Below are 13,480 nucleotides of genomic sequence, written 5' to 3'. Positions count from 1 at the left end.
TGTTTCTTTTTCGTTTGATAACATTCAGATTATCCAGCTCGTCAATTTCCGTAACTCTGACGAATTCGTTTTTTCCTCTACCATTGTCTACTAGCACCGAAACCACTCAGTTGTTTGTGCTGGTAATTAAGTCGCGTCGTTTAGTTTCAGCATTGATAGCTGCCTCGCATTCCGTTAATAGCTCGTTCAAATTGATATTTTTGCTATTTGATTGATTTTTTGTGTTTCTCAGTGCTCTGCGCTTTTTGTAGATCATTGTTTTCTCCTGCATCAAAGATTAGGAGAATCTATCGCGCGAACGAATTAGATTTCTTCAATCAGAATTTATTTTGCGCGATTTCGGTTATGCCAATTTCAATCTGGAAACGTAAATGAAAATGTTTTTTAACTCTTTGCCTTTTGAAAGAAGTTGCTCATAAATCAATTGAATCAGATAGATGAAAAAACCCAAGAAGCACGTTGCAGCATCCATGGGCGATAGAATGAACGGTTAATAAAATAGAATGGGCTCTGGTTTAACCTAACGTGTTAATTGAAAAGGGTCATGTTTGGTTTTTGAAGACGTTTGTTTTTTTTATGTAGGTTGAGGGTCGATTAGAAAAAGATACTAAGCAAAAATGGCATAAATTGCTATATGACTTCTTCACCTAAATCTGCTGAAGTAATGTCCAGCATTTATTCATCAGTTTTTCGGTTGTTATTCTTTCCTGGAAAGCTGTAAATTTGCAAAATAAAAATTATGAAATGTTTTGATCAACTAATTTTTACACTATTGGATTGTAAGCTATGCTTTTTTTTCGTAACGATCGTTCTACAACCCTTTAAATTGTTTCCTACATATAGAAGGTCTCGGAATACCACTTCTCCATTATATGATGAACCCGGTTGCTGGTAAAGAACTAGATTCCATTTAACTTCAGAAGCACATACTTTCAAAGAAATTGACTTTCTTAAGTTCCCAGTTGTCGATAAAAACTGTTTTTTTTTTGTGGGAAGTTAACTACAACCCTCCCATAAAAGCTTGGTCACTCAAATGCTTCTGTTTCGTTTTCGGTCTCTAATTGTTTGAAGCTTATTGGCATTCATTTTAAGGTTGTCATATTTAATTTTTGTTGTTTTTTGAGAGATTTTGTTTTTTAGGACTATGTGAAATATAAAACCTTCTTTAATCTTCATTTTATGGAAGCTCTTGTTGGACTACAAAATTTCAGGGACGCTGTAATAAGAAATTATGATTTTATAACTTTTTGAGTTATGATGTCAGCCAGAGATGCATTAAGATGCAAAAAGTGGAAACCTACATCACAAATGGCTAAATTTGCAGAATAATTCAGATCCTGAAAATACTAGAATTGAACACAAAATAATTGTTAATTAGAGCCCTTTCAAATTTGAATTGATGGAGTGAGCTATGTAGCTTTAGTAAGGAGATTTGAACTAGCATAGTCAGTATTCAGTCACACCGATGAACGGTGGTTTATTTTGAAACATTGTCAGCTAAATATCGGCTGTGAAAAAGAACGAGCGCCTTCTTAAGACTGATGCGAAAGATGTTTATAATCAAACAGGCATAGTTAAACAGTCGATCGCTGGTTTGTTTCATTATTTTCAGTGCAAGAAACAAGATAATAACTATTACTTTTATCACATTTTTGAAATGGATTTTTCAAAGAAATTTGATTCACAGAAGACACAATAACAATCTAAAGTTTATTGAATTTGTTGGCTATCGCTGAAGGTAATTTTGCATTTATGTGTGAATCTAGCAATATTTGATTGCAATTGTTCCTTTATTTGCAACCAATCACCACTGAGCCTCCCTACCCCCAAAAAAGTGTGAGGCGGTTGTTAATCGATAAAAGTAGGTCAGCTTATTGAGCTAAGTCCTGCCTTACAAGAAGCACGATAGCGATCAGCAATATCTTAACTAATCAAAATTATAAAATTTACCGATCCAATGTTCGATTCAGTGAAAAAAATTGATTCGCTTTCAAATACAAAGCTATATGATCAAGGACCCAAAACATGTTATAGCTCTCCAATACCATTTAATATTTGGTCACACAAAATTGGTTAAGTATAATTTTTGAACTTTTTTTTCATTCTATCAAATAAGCGTATATTTAGGGAAATGCTAAGCAGCCGTTCTTTTAAGGCCTTTGTCTTCATTTTTTACGGTATTGTGTAAAATTGAACATTCATGAAGCAACAGTTTGGTTGTTTATTTTGTTGGAAAATTTTCTTTTATTTGAGAGTATCAACTTAGCTTTTCTTCTATTGACAATTAAGTGGTTTTAGATGAAGCTGTACTGGCAATCTTTTGATACTGTTGAGAAGTTTTGCAGTTATCTGTTGTTGAGATAGCTAGAACCTTAATTTACATTTAAAACGTGTTTTTGTTCAATCAATGGCTAGAAATTAATGAAACTATTTATTGAAACACTTATTGTATTGCAAGGCTATTATATTGGACTCTATCCCATTTTGATCAAGATGAAAATTGACAGGAATAAAAGAGTAGTAGCAACTAACTAAACTTGAAATTAGAAAAATTTTCCAGAGCACTGAGGATTTTTTCCATACTCTAGACAATGGTGGAAGTAGATGCTTCAGTTAAAAGATGCCAGTTACGCCCGAGAACAAAAATGTGATATAATTCCTCTTTAAATATCACCAATCGTCACAATTGATGAATCAAAAAACGTATTTAGTTAATTGAGTCTTAAAGGTATTTCAGGAACCAACAAATGTATAGGTTAAAAAAAATTTAAAAAATTAGATTACAAAACTGAGAAAGAAAAAATTTTTGTTAACAATTGAACAAAAATAAATAATGAGCAAATCACTGCCCAAAGAACTGTAATAGTCACTATCTGCACTGTTACTATAATAACTCCTGCGGTTAGGTGCATGCAATATGCTTGGTAATTCGGGAAAATTTCGCAAAAAGTTGTCCAATTTTTTTTGTCTGCAAATTTTATAGCATTTGAAAGAAACAAAATTTAATATTTTGTTTATAAAAAGGCAAACAATGGGTCTGCAATATCAACTTTTTTAGCTTTAAAATGCTGTCGAAAATCGGGCGCTCAGTATTTGCATTAAATTGGGTCTTTAGTCTGTGAGATCAATCAAAATGGTTTTGTTTTTGAAAATGAAAGTGTGCTCCAAGATTATAATCAGATGCATTCTGTAGAGAAAATTCGACGCTTGCAAAACAATCGAAAATCAATTGATCACCTACCAGTTGGTTGCTGCAAAACAAAAACGATGCAATACCATTCTGTCACCCAGGTTGAGGTCAGCAACCCAAGACAGATATTGGCTAGAGCAATTTGGGTCGCAGCCATGGGGGAATGGGGGGGGGGGTCCAAAGTAACCCAACTCAATTGTTTGCAATATATTTGGGTCGCGAAATGCGTCTGGCCAATGGCATTTCTTGGTCTGTTCGGTCTGGCCATTACCCACGTTTCGGTTTCTTTGGTCTAGCCAATATCAAAATTTCCTCTCTTTGTTCCGGAAAACACCCACATTTGGATTAGTTTGGTCTGGGTGAAATCCATATTCAATGCCTAGAGGTCCAACTAAAAAAACCCGGTCCTCTGCAATATGTATCTTCCGAAATTAGTTTGACGAAGTAGCCTAATTTTCTACTTCTAGATGATAAGACTACTTCATCAATCTAGTTTCGGAAATTCACACTTATCTTTAAACCAACAGTTTCTGTTAACTAATTGCTTATTAAAAATCCCATGTTTTTTCTATTTTCAAAAAACAAAAGGAAATTCTCACTGGTTTTTAAATCAACAGTTTGTCTTAACTATATTCTTTAAATCTCGTGATTTTTCTGGTTCAAAAAACAAAACGAAATTCGCACTGGTCTTTAAATCAACAGTTTTTCGTAACTGATTCCTTTTTTAAATTTCCGTGTTCTTTTCTCGTTCAAAAAACAAAAAGAAATTATCATTGGTCTTAAATTGACAGTTTTTCTTAAGGTTTTTTTTTACATCTCATATTCTTTTCTCGTTCAAAAAAAGAAAAGAATAAATCATAAATTTTATTGGATACTTCTAAACGTTCAAGTAGATCTAGCCAATGGTCTGGCATAGGTTCTGATCCGTCTGGTTAATTGTCTAGACGACGGTCTGGCCTAGGATTTGTTCGGCCCGGCCGATGGTCGGGACAAAGTCTCATCAGTCTGACCAATGGTGGGCAAAATCTGTTTGGTCTGACCGAGGGTGGCCAAAGTCTGTTCGGTCAGGCCAATACCTATTTTGTGTATAGTCGACGTGGAACCCCCTGTCCACTACACAATTCGGTCTGGGCAATACCTGTCTTGGGTCGTGGACCTGATCCTGGGCAACATTTATTTTACTCCTCTGTTTCTTTGGCAACTGATTAAGAAAGAACGACTTTTGACATGAAAAATCCATCTTGAAAAATGTTTCTTCGATCTTCGTAATGAAAGTATGATGAACGTTTATTGCCGCATCAAGCAATAAAATCCTTTTTTTATTATTCGGACTCCTTACAAATGTCGAACCCAAGACAGATATTGGCTAGAGCAATTTGGGTCGCAGCCATGGGGGAATGGGGGGGGGGGGGTCCAAAGTAACCCAACTCAATTGTTTGCAATATATTTGGGTCTTGAAATGCGTCTGGCCAATGGCATTTCTTGGTCTGTTCGGTCTGGCCATTACCCACGTTTCGGTTTCTTTGGTCTAGCCAATATCAAAATTTCCTCTCTTTGTTCCGGCAAACACCCACATTTGGATTAGTTTGGTCTGCGTGAAACCCATATTCAAGGCCTAGAGGTCCAACTAAAAAAACCCGGTCCTCTGCAATATGTATCTTCCGAAATTAGTTTGACGAAGTAGCCTAATTTTCTACTTCTAGATGATAAGACTACTTCATCAATCTAGTTTCGGAAATTCAAACTTGACTTTAAACCAACAGTTTCTGTTAACTAATTGCTTTTTAAAAATCCCATGTTTTTTCGATTTTCAAAAAACAAAAGGAAATTCTCACTGGTTTTTAAATCAACAGTTTGTCTTAACTATATTCTTTAAATCTCGTGATTTTTCTGGTTCAAAAAACAAAACGAAATTCGCACTGGTCTTTAAATCGACGGTTTTTCGTAACTGATTCCTTTTTTAAATTTCCGTGTTCTTTTCTCGTACAAAAAACAAAAAGAAATTATCATTGGTCTTAAATTGACAGTTTTTCTTAAGGTTTTTTTTACATCTCATATTCTTTTCTCGTTCAAAAAAAGAAAAGAAAAAATCATAAATTTTATTGGATACTTCTAAACGTTCAAGTAGATCTAGCCAATGGTCTGGCATAGGTTCTGATCCGTCTGGTTAATTGTCTAGACGACGGTCTGGCCTAGGATTTGTTCGGCCCGGCCGATGGTCGGGACAAAGTCTCATCAGTCTGACCAATGGTGGGCAAAATCTGTTTGGTCTGACCGAGGGTGGCCAAAGTCTGTTCGGTCAGGCCAATACCTATTTTTGGGTATAGTCGACGTGGAACCCCCTGTCCACTACACAAGTCGGTCTGGGCAATACCTGTCTTGGGTCGTGGACCTGATCCTGGGCAACATTTATTTTACTCCTCTGTTTCTTTGGCAACTGATTAAGAAAGAACGACTTTTGACATGAAAAATCCATCTTGAAAAATGTTTCTTCGATCTTCGTAATGAAAGCATGATGAACGTTTATTGCCGCATCAAGCAATAAAATCCTTTTTTTATTATTCGGGACTCCTTACAAATGTCACTAAATTTACTCCAGACAATACTTGCTGAAAGTGAAGCAAACTTGAACTCTCGCCCAATTGTCCTCCCAGGCATTGTCCTTACAGCGAACTCCTTCCTGACCAAAAAGTTTTTCAACTCTGTGCTATCGAAAAAATTTGGTAATAAAAAACCGTGCTGTATAGTTGATTACGCCATACGTACGTCAAAGCACCCTGTTGCTGCACTCGTACGTATTTTGGTTAAATAGCCCATTTTCTCCTTGATTTTTTGAAACGATTTTTGGTAACTAAACTTAATTACCATCTGTCAAAGTTCTCTTTTCATGCAACTTTGTGATCGAATTGCTGTTTCTCTCTGTTTATCTGCAGAATGCCAAATATAAAAAGTTGAGAATTAAAAGAATCGGAAAACTTGATTCTTAATTGTCAGTTATCTTACACAATCTTACAGTTATCTTGTCGATCTATCCCCCCCCCAGCTTAGTGTGCATATAATTGTTACAACTCAAGGGCACTTGGAAATGTTTTCTGGGGTCACAAAAACACTGTGGTGGGCCTAAACAGAATAGATCCCAGCTTGCTTGCTTCCCGCCAGTACGAATAATTCCACAAGGTTGTTATCGTCATCGAGGACTCCGAGTCGAAACAACCTTATTTAATTTGTATGTTTTTGAGTAGATCGATTTAATCCTTATATATTACAATACAGTTTGTATATGAGAACAAATTGAAATTTGTTTTAAGCGTTGTGTTCCCGAAATTATCATATTGAGACCTATACAGAGGAGCCAAATTAAAACGGATCTCAGTTTTGGCTCATCTTAGCCGGATTGTTCTCTTATTAGCTTCGTCTTTCACAAATTTTGAAATTGAATTCAAGCTAATAAAAAATGAATTAGTTTGCCGCATTTCAAATTACTAGCCTTTTATCTCAATATAACCTGGTTTAGTTGAAGACCAAAAACAGCTGACGAAATAAAACGTAACCAATAATATTAAATCCTTCACTTTTTTCAATATCCTGATGCTTTCAACTTTTTCCTCCCAATGCGTATAAATTTCGAATTAAATAATTACCCAAAAAATTGTGCAATTATGAAATACAAATTGTTTACTTTCTTTTTACTTGCCTTATTTAGCTGTATTACTCTACTACTATATAAATTCGGTAAGTAAATCGGTTTTGATGGCTATCAGATTTACAGGCTGTTTGAATTTTACATGATGAGAAGCATGCAGGGTATAATCAGTTTGAAGAGTCCATGGTAATCAACGTTGCAATTGAGGAAAACTAAAAACCAGAAGAACCTATTTTTGCATGCGCAGAGGAAAATGGGTTCCCGAATTAATCTGTTATCCATTTTATTTTTGTCGTATTTCTTCTTATCAAGTCGGCAAGAATTACTTTCTATCAAAAACCAGCAAATTGGATAAGTCATGCAGACTTTTCTCAAAATCAGTATGGCATTAATTAATTGACTCGTTTTTTTTTTATTTTCAACAAGGAAATCACTTTTTCGTCAGAAGAAAATTATTTCATTCAATCTTTACTCGATTCTGAAATAGCCCTTTCAGCTTGCGTGATTTCGTGACAAAATTTTCTGCCTTAATTAATTTTGTTAAATAATCCGAAAATAAATGATGATTTGATAAACTATGGCTCACAGATTCAAACAGACAAAAATTCTAATTCATTTAATTGCAATTATGTTTTATGGCAGTAAAGTCATATATAAGCAAAAACACAAAAACACTTTTTTAGTTGTTAGCGTTTCTACCTCAGTCGGATACTCAAAAAATTGTATTTACCACTATAGATCACTGAAAACAAACTTTGTGCAATTATTATCTGAAAATAAGGTATATATATTTTCGAAAATTGTCAATCAATATCTAAGTTTCACACATTTTCGAGAAGCCAACTTTTCTGGAGAAGAGGCCGTTTGATTTGCATGCTGGACCAAGGAGGGTACCCAGATTTCTTAGCTAGCCGGAAAAGTTTCTCCCACCATTTTTCTGAAACAAAAATCTCAATTTTGAGACCAATAACTCAAACATTCAGACATTGAAGATTTTTTAGGTCATGTAATTTCTCCACATTGGTGATCAAACAGAAAAGCACAGTTAGCTCAAACCTTATTCAATAAAATGGTTATTTTGTACGGTTTTTCTGCAAGAGCAGCAAATGCTTTTATTTCAAGAAGTAATTCGACTCATAAATGACTACCTGTTAACGCTCTTTGTTTTTGCTTAGCAACAAAAGTTCTTTAAATATCTTGAATGACACTGACGTTTGTTAACAAATAAAACTAAACCTTGCCAAAAATGAAGATGTATGTTTGACAGTTTTAGGAGGAAATTTGAAAAGCTTCGACATCTTTCTTTACAAAATCAAAAATTAAGAACCAAAAACTGCTGAATTTAAATCTCTGGCAGCACGTAAATCAGGAAATTGAAAAGACGGTGCAAAATTAACTTTAGAACAATGCAAAAAACTGCCGCAAATGCAAAAAGAAGATCAACTCTAATCAAATTATGAAGCTCGACTACTCTGCAAAAGAAAAACACAATAATCAATGAAATTCGCGTAGCTCTGATTCAAAAATTTATCTTGAAAATTATTGGCAAAGTTTGGTAAACTCAAAACTGATTTGGCCAAAAATTCGAAAAATTGGTAGTTCGTTATCGGTATAGTCGTTCAGAGAACTTGTTTTTTTGCTCGGGATCAATATTTTTGCCAGAGGTACACTAGTTTCGACAATTCTGATCTCAATGACATCCCGAAAAACAATCAACAAAATTTTTCTCCTTTAGTTACTTTTCTCTATGACCGAAAATAATTTTAATCACTGAGCCAAATTTTAAAAAATGTTTTAAAAAAGTCTATTGCATTAGCAGAAAATGACCAAATTTGGGGCTGATGCCAAAAGTTGAAATGTTGATTAGTGAAAAACAAAAATGCACCAAAAATAGATCAAATTGTGAAGTGTTTAATAGACATGAACTATTTCAGATATAGTTACTGTTTTGAAAAAGACCGGGTATGTTTCTAGATGCTACAAGAAAAAATATCGTGAAAAAGATAAATTTTCCAAAAATAGGAGCAATTTGGCCAACAGTTAAGGAAAACAATCAACTTTTCTGAAAATATAAAGAAAAACAACTGGGTAAAAAAAGCAAAATTGTATAAACCTTCATGCTAAGTTTTTCTATTAATACAACATACAGTTTGTTACGATATTATGGTTGAACGATACTATTGCATAGCCTCAAATGCTTATTGACAAAGCAAGATAACTAGTCACGACCTATTTGCTTGACTAAGGAAATAAATTACAACAAGGTTCATACAGTAATACAAATGACCAAAGTATTGTTATATGAAATCTATTTAAATTTTTTTTACTGACCCAATGTTCTTGATGAACTCTTTTGCCGTTCCCCCTAAAGAGTCGATGAGACAATTTTGTTGATGCTTGCAATTTTGGAGGAACTATGAATTAGTTTCGATCACTGCCACTGTTGTTCACACACACAGTTACAACTGTAATCTTACAACTTGTTCGTGAAACATATTGATATTTTAAGTAAAGGTACTCAAAAAAGTGTTCTATTTGCAACGTTATGATGTAGCAAGATCTTATACTTGTGCACTGTTTCAGAAGAACCAATTTACAAACATAGAACTTTGTTCAACTTATCATTGATGTTTGATGAACATGATCTACGTAACCAAACAACATTAGAGGAAATGACAAAGTTTAACGTGAGTGTGTTGGTGTACCCTTTTCACAAAGCTGTTCACGATGGATTGAGAGATGTGATGTTTGAGGGTAACTACAGACAACAGTGTAATCTGCAGTTTGACTGTTTCTTTAACCAGAAAGATAATCATGATGTCAATGCCAAACTGATCAACTCCATGGATGCTATTGTCGTTTGCAACGAAGGAATGAATCGATTCAGGAAAATGTTTCCTTCCATAAGCAAACAAGTATCCAAATAATTTGAGAAAGAAAAAACATAAGTTTTCTGCTTCTGAAGTCACTCATGTTTGACTCTTAATATATTGATTGTATGGCAGACATCCTTCTAGCGATACATTTTTTTTTACCCCTGTGACGTGTAAAAACTTCATTTAAAATTGCGCTCAAACGGGATGTGAAGATGAAGAATGAACTGAATTTTCACGAGAAAATTTTTCAGCGATACATAGATTACATACTGGTAATAGTTTGGAATAATAAGGCGATTAGGATAATAACACGTGTTCCCGACCAAATCTTATTTTAAAAAAGCAAATTTGCGTAGGTTGAGTTTAAAACTATCCTGAAAATTTGTTTGCTCTCAACTCAAATTCTGCAGTTTACAAAGTTGCCTCTTGAATTATATCTTTCCAGAAAGCACAATTAGCTTTAAAATTTGTGTGAAAGTTAAATTTTTTCGTAATTGTTCCAATTTTGCAGTAAAGCAGTATTTTTGAACGATAAACAAAAGATTTTTTCCTTGTTTGCGGCTTTTATCCCAGAGATCAATTTGGTTCATCTATTTAATATACTATAAGAAATGACGAATTGAAGCTATTGGGCTCAGTTAATTTTAAAACCAACACTTTTGAACAGAAGACAAATCTTTATTATAAAAACTGTATCCCACTTTGTTTGGTACATCACTTGTTGAGCCAAATGCGCTCCTTGATGGCTTAAGTAGGATACATGTAATAATATTGAAAGGTAAAAACATTTTGTCAATCTGCATTTATTTCATAACTCAAGCTGATAATACTCTCGAACGAATAATCGAGGTGGCGTTTTTTTATGCGAAACTTTTGTTTGAGCGTTTTCTTCTGGAAATTTCTCCAATATCAGGTCACAAGTTATTTTTTGGAATATTTTGCACTTGTAAAAACTGAAGGCTGCAGCCCCTCTGATTTGAAGTCCCCCGACTGTCGATTAATAGCAGTTTAGCCAACTAAAGTCATTTTACATAAATTTGAATGAACTAAAGGGCAAACAACAAGCCCTTTGCAATGTACAAACCCTTTAACAAATGTTAGTGAAGCATTTTTTTTTTCAAAAAGGTGGCCATATATCTTTAGGATAGAAAAAAAAGTCGAAGTTCACATCTGAAATAACTGTTCCATAGTCTCAATTGCTTATAACCAAAGAAAGATTACATGTCAAGCTCTATGCGCTGGACTAAAGGATTAGGTTACAATAAAATTTCTATCAGTTACATCAGTTACATCAGTTACATATGTGAACAAATTATTGCTATATGCAATTTGAAAATGTGTTTTAGGGTTGGTATGCGCCTACTAAGCTGGGGGTCACAAACAAAAAAGATCGCAAAGTTTTGATCATAACTGTATTAGGAAGAATACAGTTCCAAAAACTGGCATTGAAACAATTCACAGATATTAGAGAGTGGTATAAAGAAAACGATTTCAATATTTTTGACGACATACTAATTTTCAGCCCTCAGTTAATAGAAACACATTGATGACATTTTAAAATTATTATTTTTTGATATGTGGATATGTGGTTGGCATTGAATCTTGTATGCATGGACCAAACAGGAGAGAATTCTGAAGAAAGGCTCCAAAATTCCCAGTTCATGCTTCATGCCATAGGTATCACCAAGATAAAGGAAACGAAGTTCTAATAACAATGCTTCTGATTGGTCAAAGTTAAGGCATTTTGAAAATTTGGATAAAAATAAAAAGACTCTGATTAATTCAAAATCAGAATAAGCGAATTTTGGGGGCCTTTACTTGGGGCCCTGCATCTCCCCATCAACTATATCCAGGAGAAGAAAGGAATCTAAAACAATCTTGTAGCTGCACCTCTTCTTTTCCTCTTACAGTAGCAGCAGCAGAAGTGAGACTGCTTCACTGCAGAAGAGAAGCTGAGGAAACTGAGAGAGACCAAAAAGAGCGCAAGGCACACCAAAAAGGCTTGCTCCGGAGATCGTGCTTGAGTTAGCGATTGGCAATCGTAGAGTTACACCAGAAAAGAGTTGCAATTAGAGACTGTTTCCATCATTGCTGCATCTATTCCGTTTATGAACCGCACCTTACTGCGTGCATTTTAATTGCACCCCTCCCCCCGCCGCACGTGCCATATGTTTGTATATTGGTTTACCATGCAAAGACAAATGCTCTGTGATTGGGGATGCATAACTTACGGGCAGCGCAAACAGAAAAGAAGCCTATTTTTATATAATTGAAATTTCCTATGGCAATAAAAGTTTCCAATACTTTTCTAAACTTTTGCAATGCTACAAGTTATTAACTGGTGATATTAAACTTTTTCCCCAATTATAGTACGGATCTTGCATTTTTTTACTGTTTGTATAAACCATCAAGGAAACGTAGTTTGGATGAAAAAGTTCGTTAAATTTGTAATCTTGTATAACCACTGCAAAAAGAGATAATAGTTGATCAATGGCAAAAAAAGCAAGTCAATCTCACTTGAACATTTTTCTGTGTCGGAAATTTTTTTTTTACGTTTTCGTTTTAGTGGGTAACACAACCATCATTCACAGAGCTGTACATAATAGAAAACAATATACTTGTTTTGAAATTTTGAAAAATACTAAACCTGTTTGTTTAAAATTCGAATCGTATATCTGATTTAGTGCTATTGTACGCCGTTCTTCCGATTGAACAATCATATTATATTCTGCCATTTTCTTAAGGAAAATTTAGTTTGCAAATGAATAGGACATCAAAAGAAAGAAACACAAAAGCTTAATTGATATACGTTTAGAAAGGAAACTTTTTCGATTTCATCAAATAGAGAAGACATTTCAAAAGCTTACGGCAAAATGTTGCATAGTTTAAGAAAAAGAGACCAAATTTGGGTTGCCTACTCCGAGGAATCGTCAAAGAATCATAGGTCGTGGCGAAGCCTCCAGGCAAATCCCACTCTCAACGCATTGTTTAATTGGACTGTATTCCCTTCAAAACGTGCTACCTTTCAGAAGAAGATATTCCATATCCACAAAAAGTCTCAGGATCAAATCTTTTCACAACCGGAGCACAAAACTTTACAGACAAACAAATCGAAAGATTTCTGCTGGATGGTCTCAAATTGTGGAATGGTTTGGAACAACAGGTTTAAATTAGCAAATCCGTTAATGGAGCTTTTATCCAGCAAAGTCCACATTTGGGGTCATGCGTATAACAGAGGCTGCATAAAAAAGCAACCAAATATAGTCAATCACGGACCGGTAAGTGGTCTGTACATAAGCTATTACGATGAAGCTCAAAAATATATGAGAGATTGCAAATTCTACTTTGCGTTTGAGAATACAAACTGCTCCGATTATGTGACTGAAAAATTTGTCAATTCGATTGCAGTGGGAGCTATTCCAATTGTGAACGGTTGGCCTGAAACGTACAGGGAGTTGCTGCCTGGATCGTACATCCACGTAAACCAATTCTCCAATGTCTCTCAATTAGCACAATATTTAGATAGCCTACTGAGAGACGAGAAAGAGATGAACAAATATCAGGAGTGGAGGAAACTATACACGTACGAAAGAGCAGGGGTTGAAATTGCGTGTGAACTCTGCAAGAAACTAGAGCAGCTGAAAATTGACAAATGGAGAGGCAAGCCTGTAAAACCGACTATTGTCGACAATATGGCAAGTCATTTTAAAAGTATGGCCAACTGTGGGCCATAATAGGGACAATCCCACACCCCCATTCAGATTTGAATCG

The 13,480-nt window shown here is 34.7% G+C and overlaps 1 protein-coding gene across 2 annotated transcripts; it reads left to right on the top strand.

Annotated features, from left to right (window-relative positions):
- The first annotated feature begins 1,372 nt into the window (after positions 1-1,372).
- Positions 1,373-13,480, top strand: LOC142340054 (uncharacterized). Of its 2 annotated transcripts, XM_075390456.1 has the most exons (4): positions 1,373-1,861; positions 6,156-6,922; positions 9,417-9,587; positions 13,232-13,480. In XM_075390456.1, the coding sequence occupies exons 2-4, from the start codon at positions 6,802-6,804 to the stop codon at positions 13,441-13,443; spliced, it is 504 nt and encodes a 167-aa protein (XP_075246571.1). In that variant the 5' UTR covers positions 1,373-1,861; positions 6,156-6,801; the 3' UTR covers positions 13,444-13,480. The 2 variants fall into 2 exon arrangements, with proteins under 2 accessions (XP_075246571.1, XP_075246572.1); XM_075390457.1 differs by lacking the exons at positions 1,373-1,861; positions 6,156-6,922 and having other exon boundaries at positions 9,395-9,587.

Source organism: Convolutriloba macropyga, chromosome 5 (assembly GCF_964194025.1).
Source record: "Convolutriloba macropyga chromosome 5, txConMacr16.3, whole genome shotgun sequence".
NCBI classification, from domain to species: domain Eukaryota; kingdom Metazoa; phylum Xenacoelomorpha; order Acoela; family Convolutidae; genus Convolutriloba; species Convolutriloba macropyga.
Note: the sequence above shows the minus strand (reverse complement) of the source record. Positions and strands in the feature narration are given on the sequence as shown.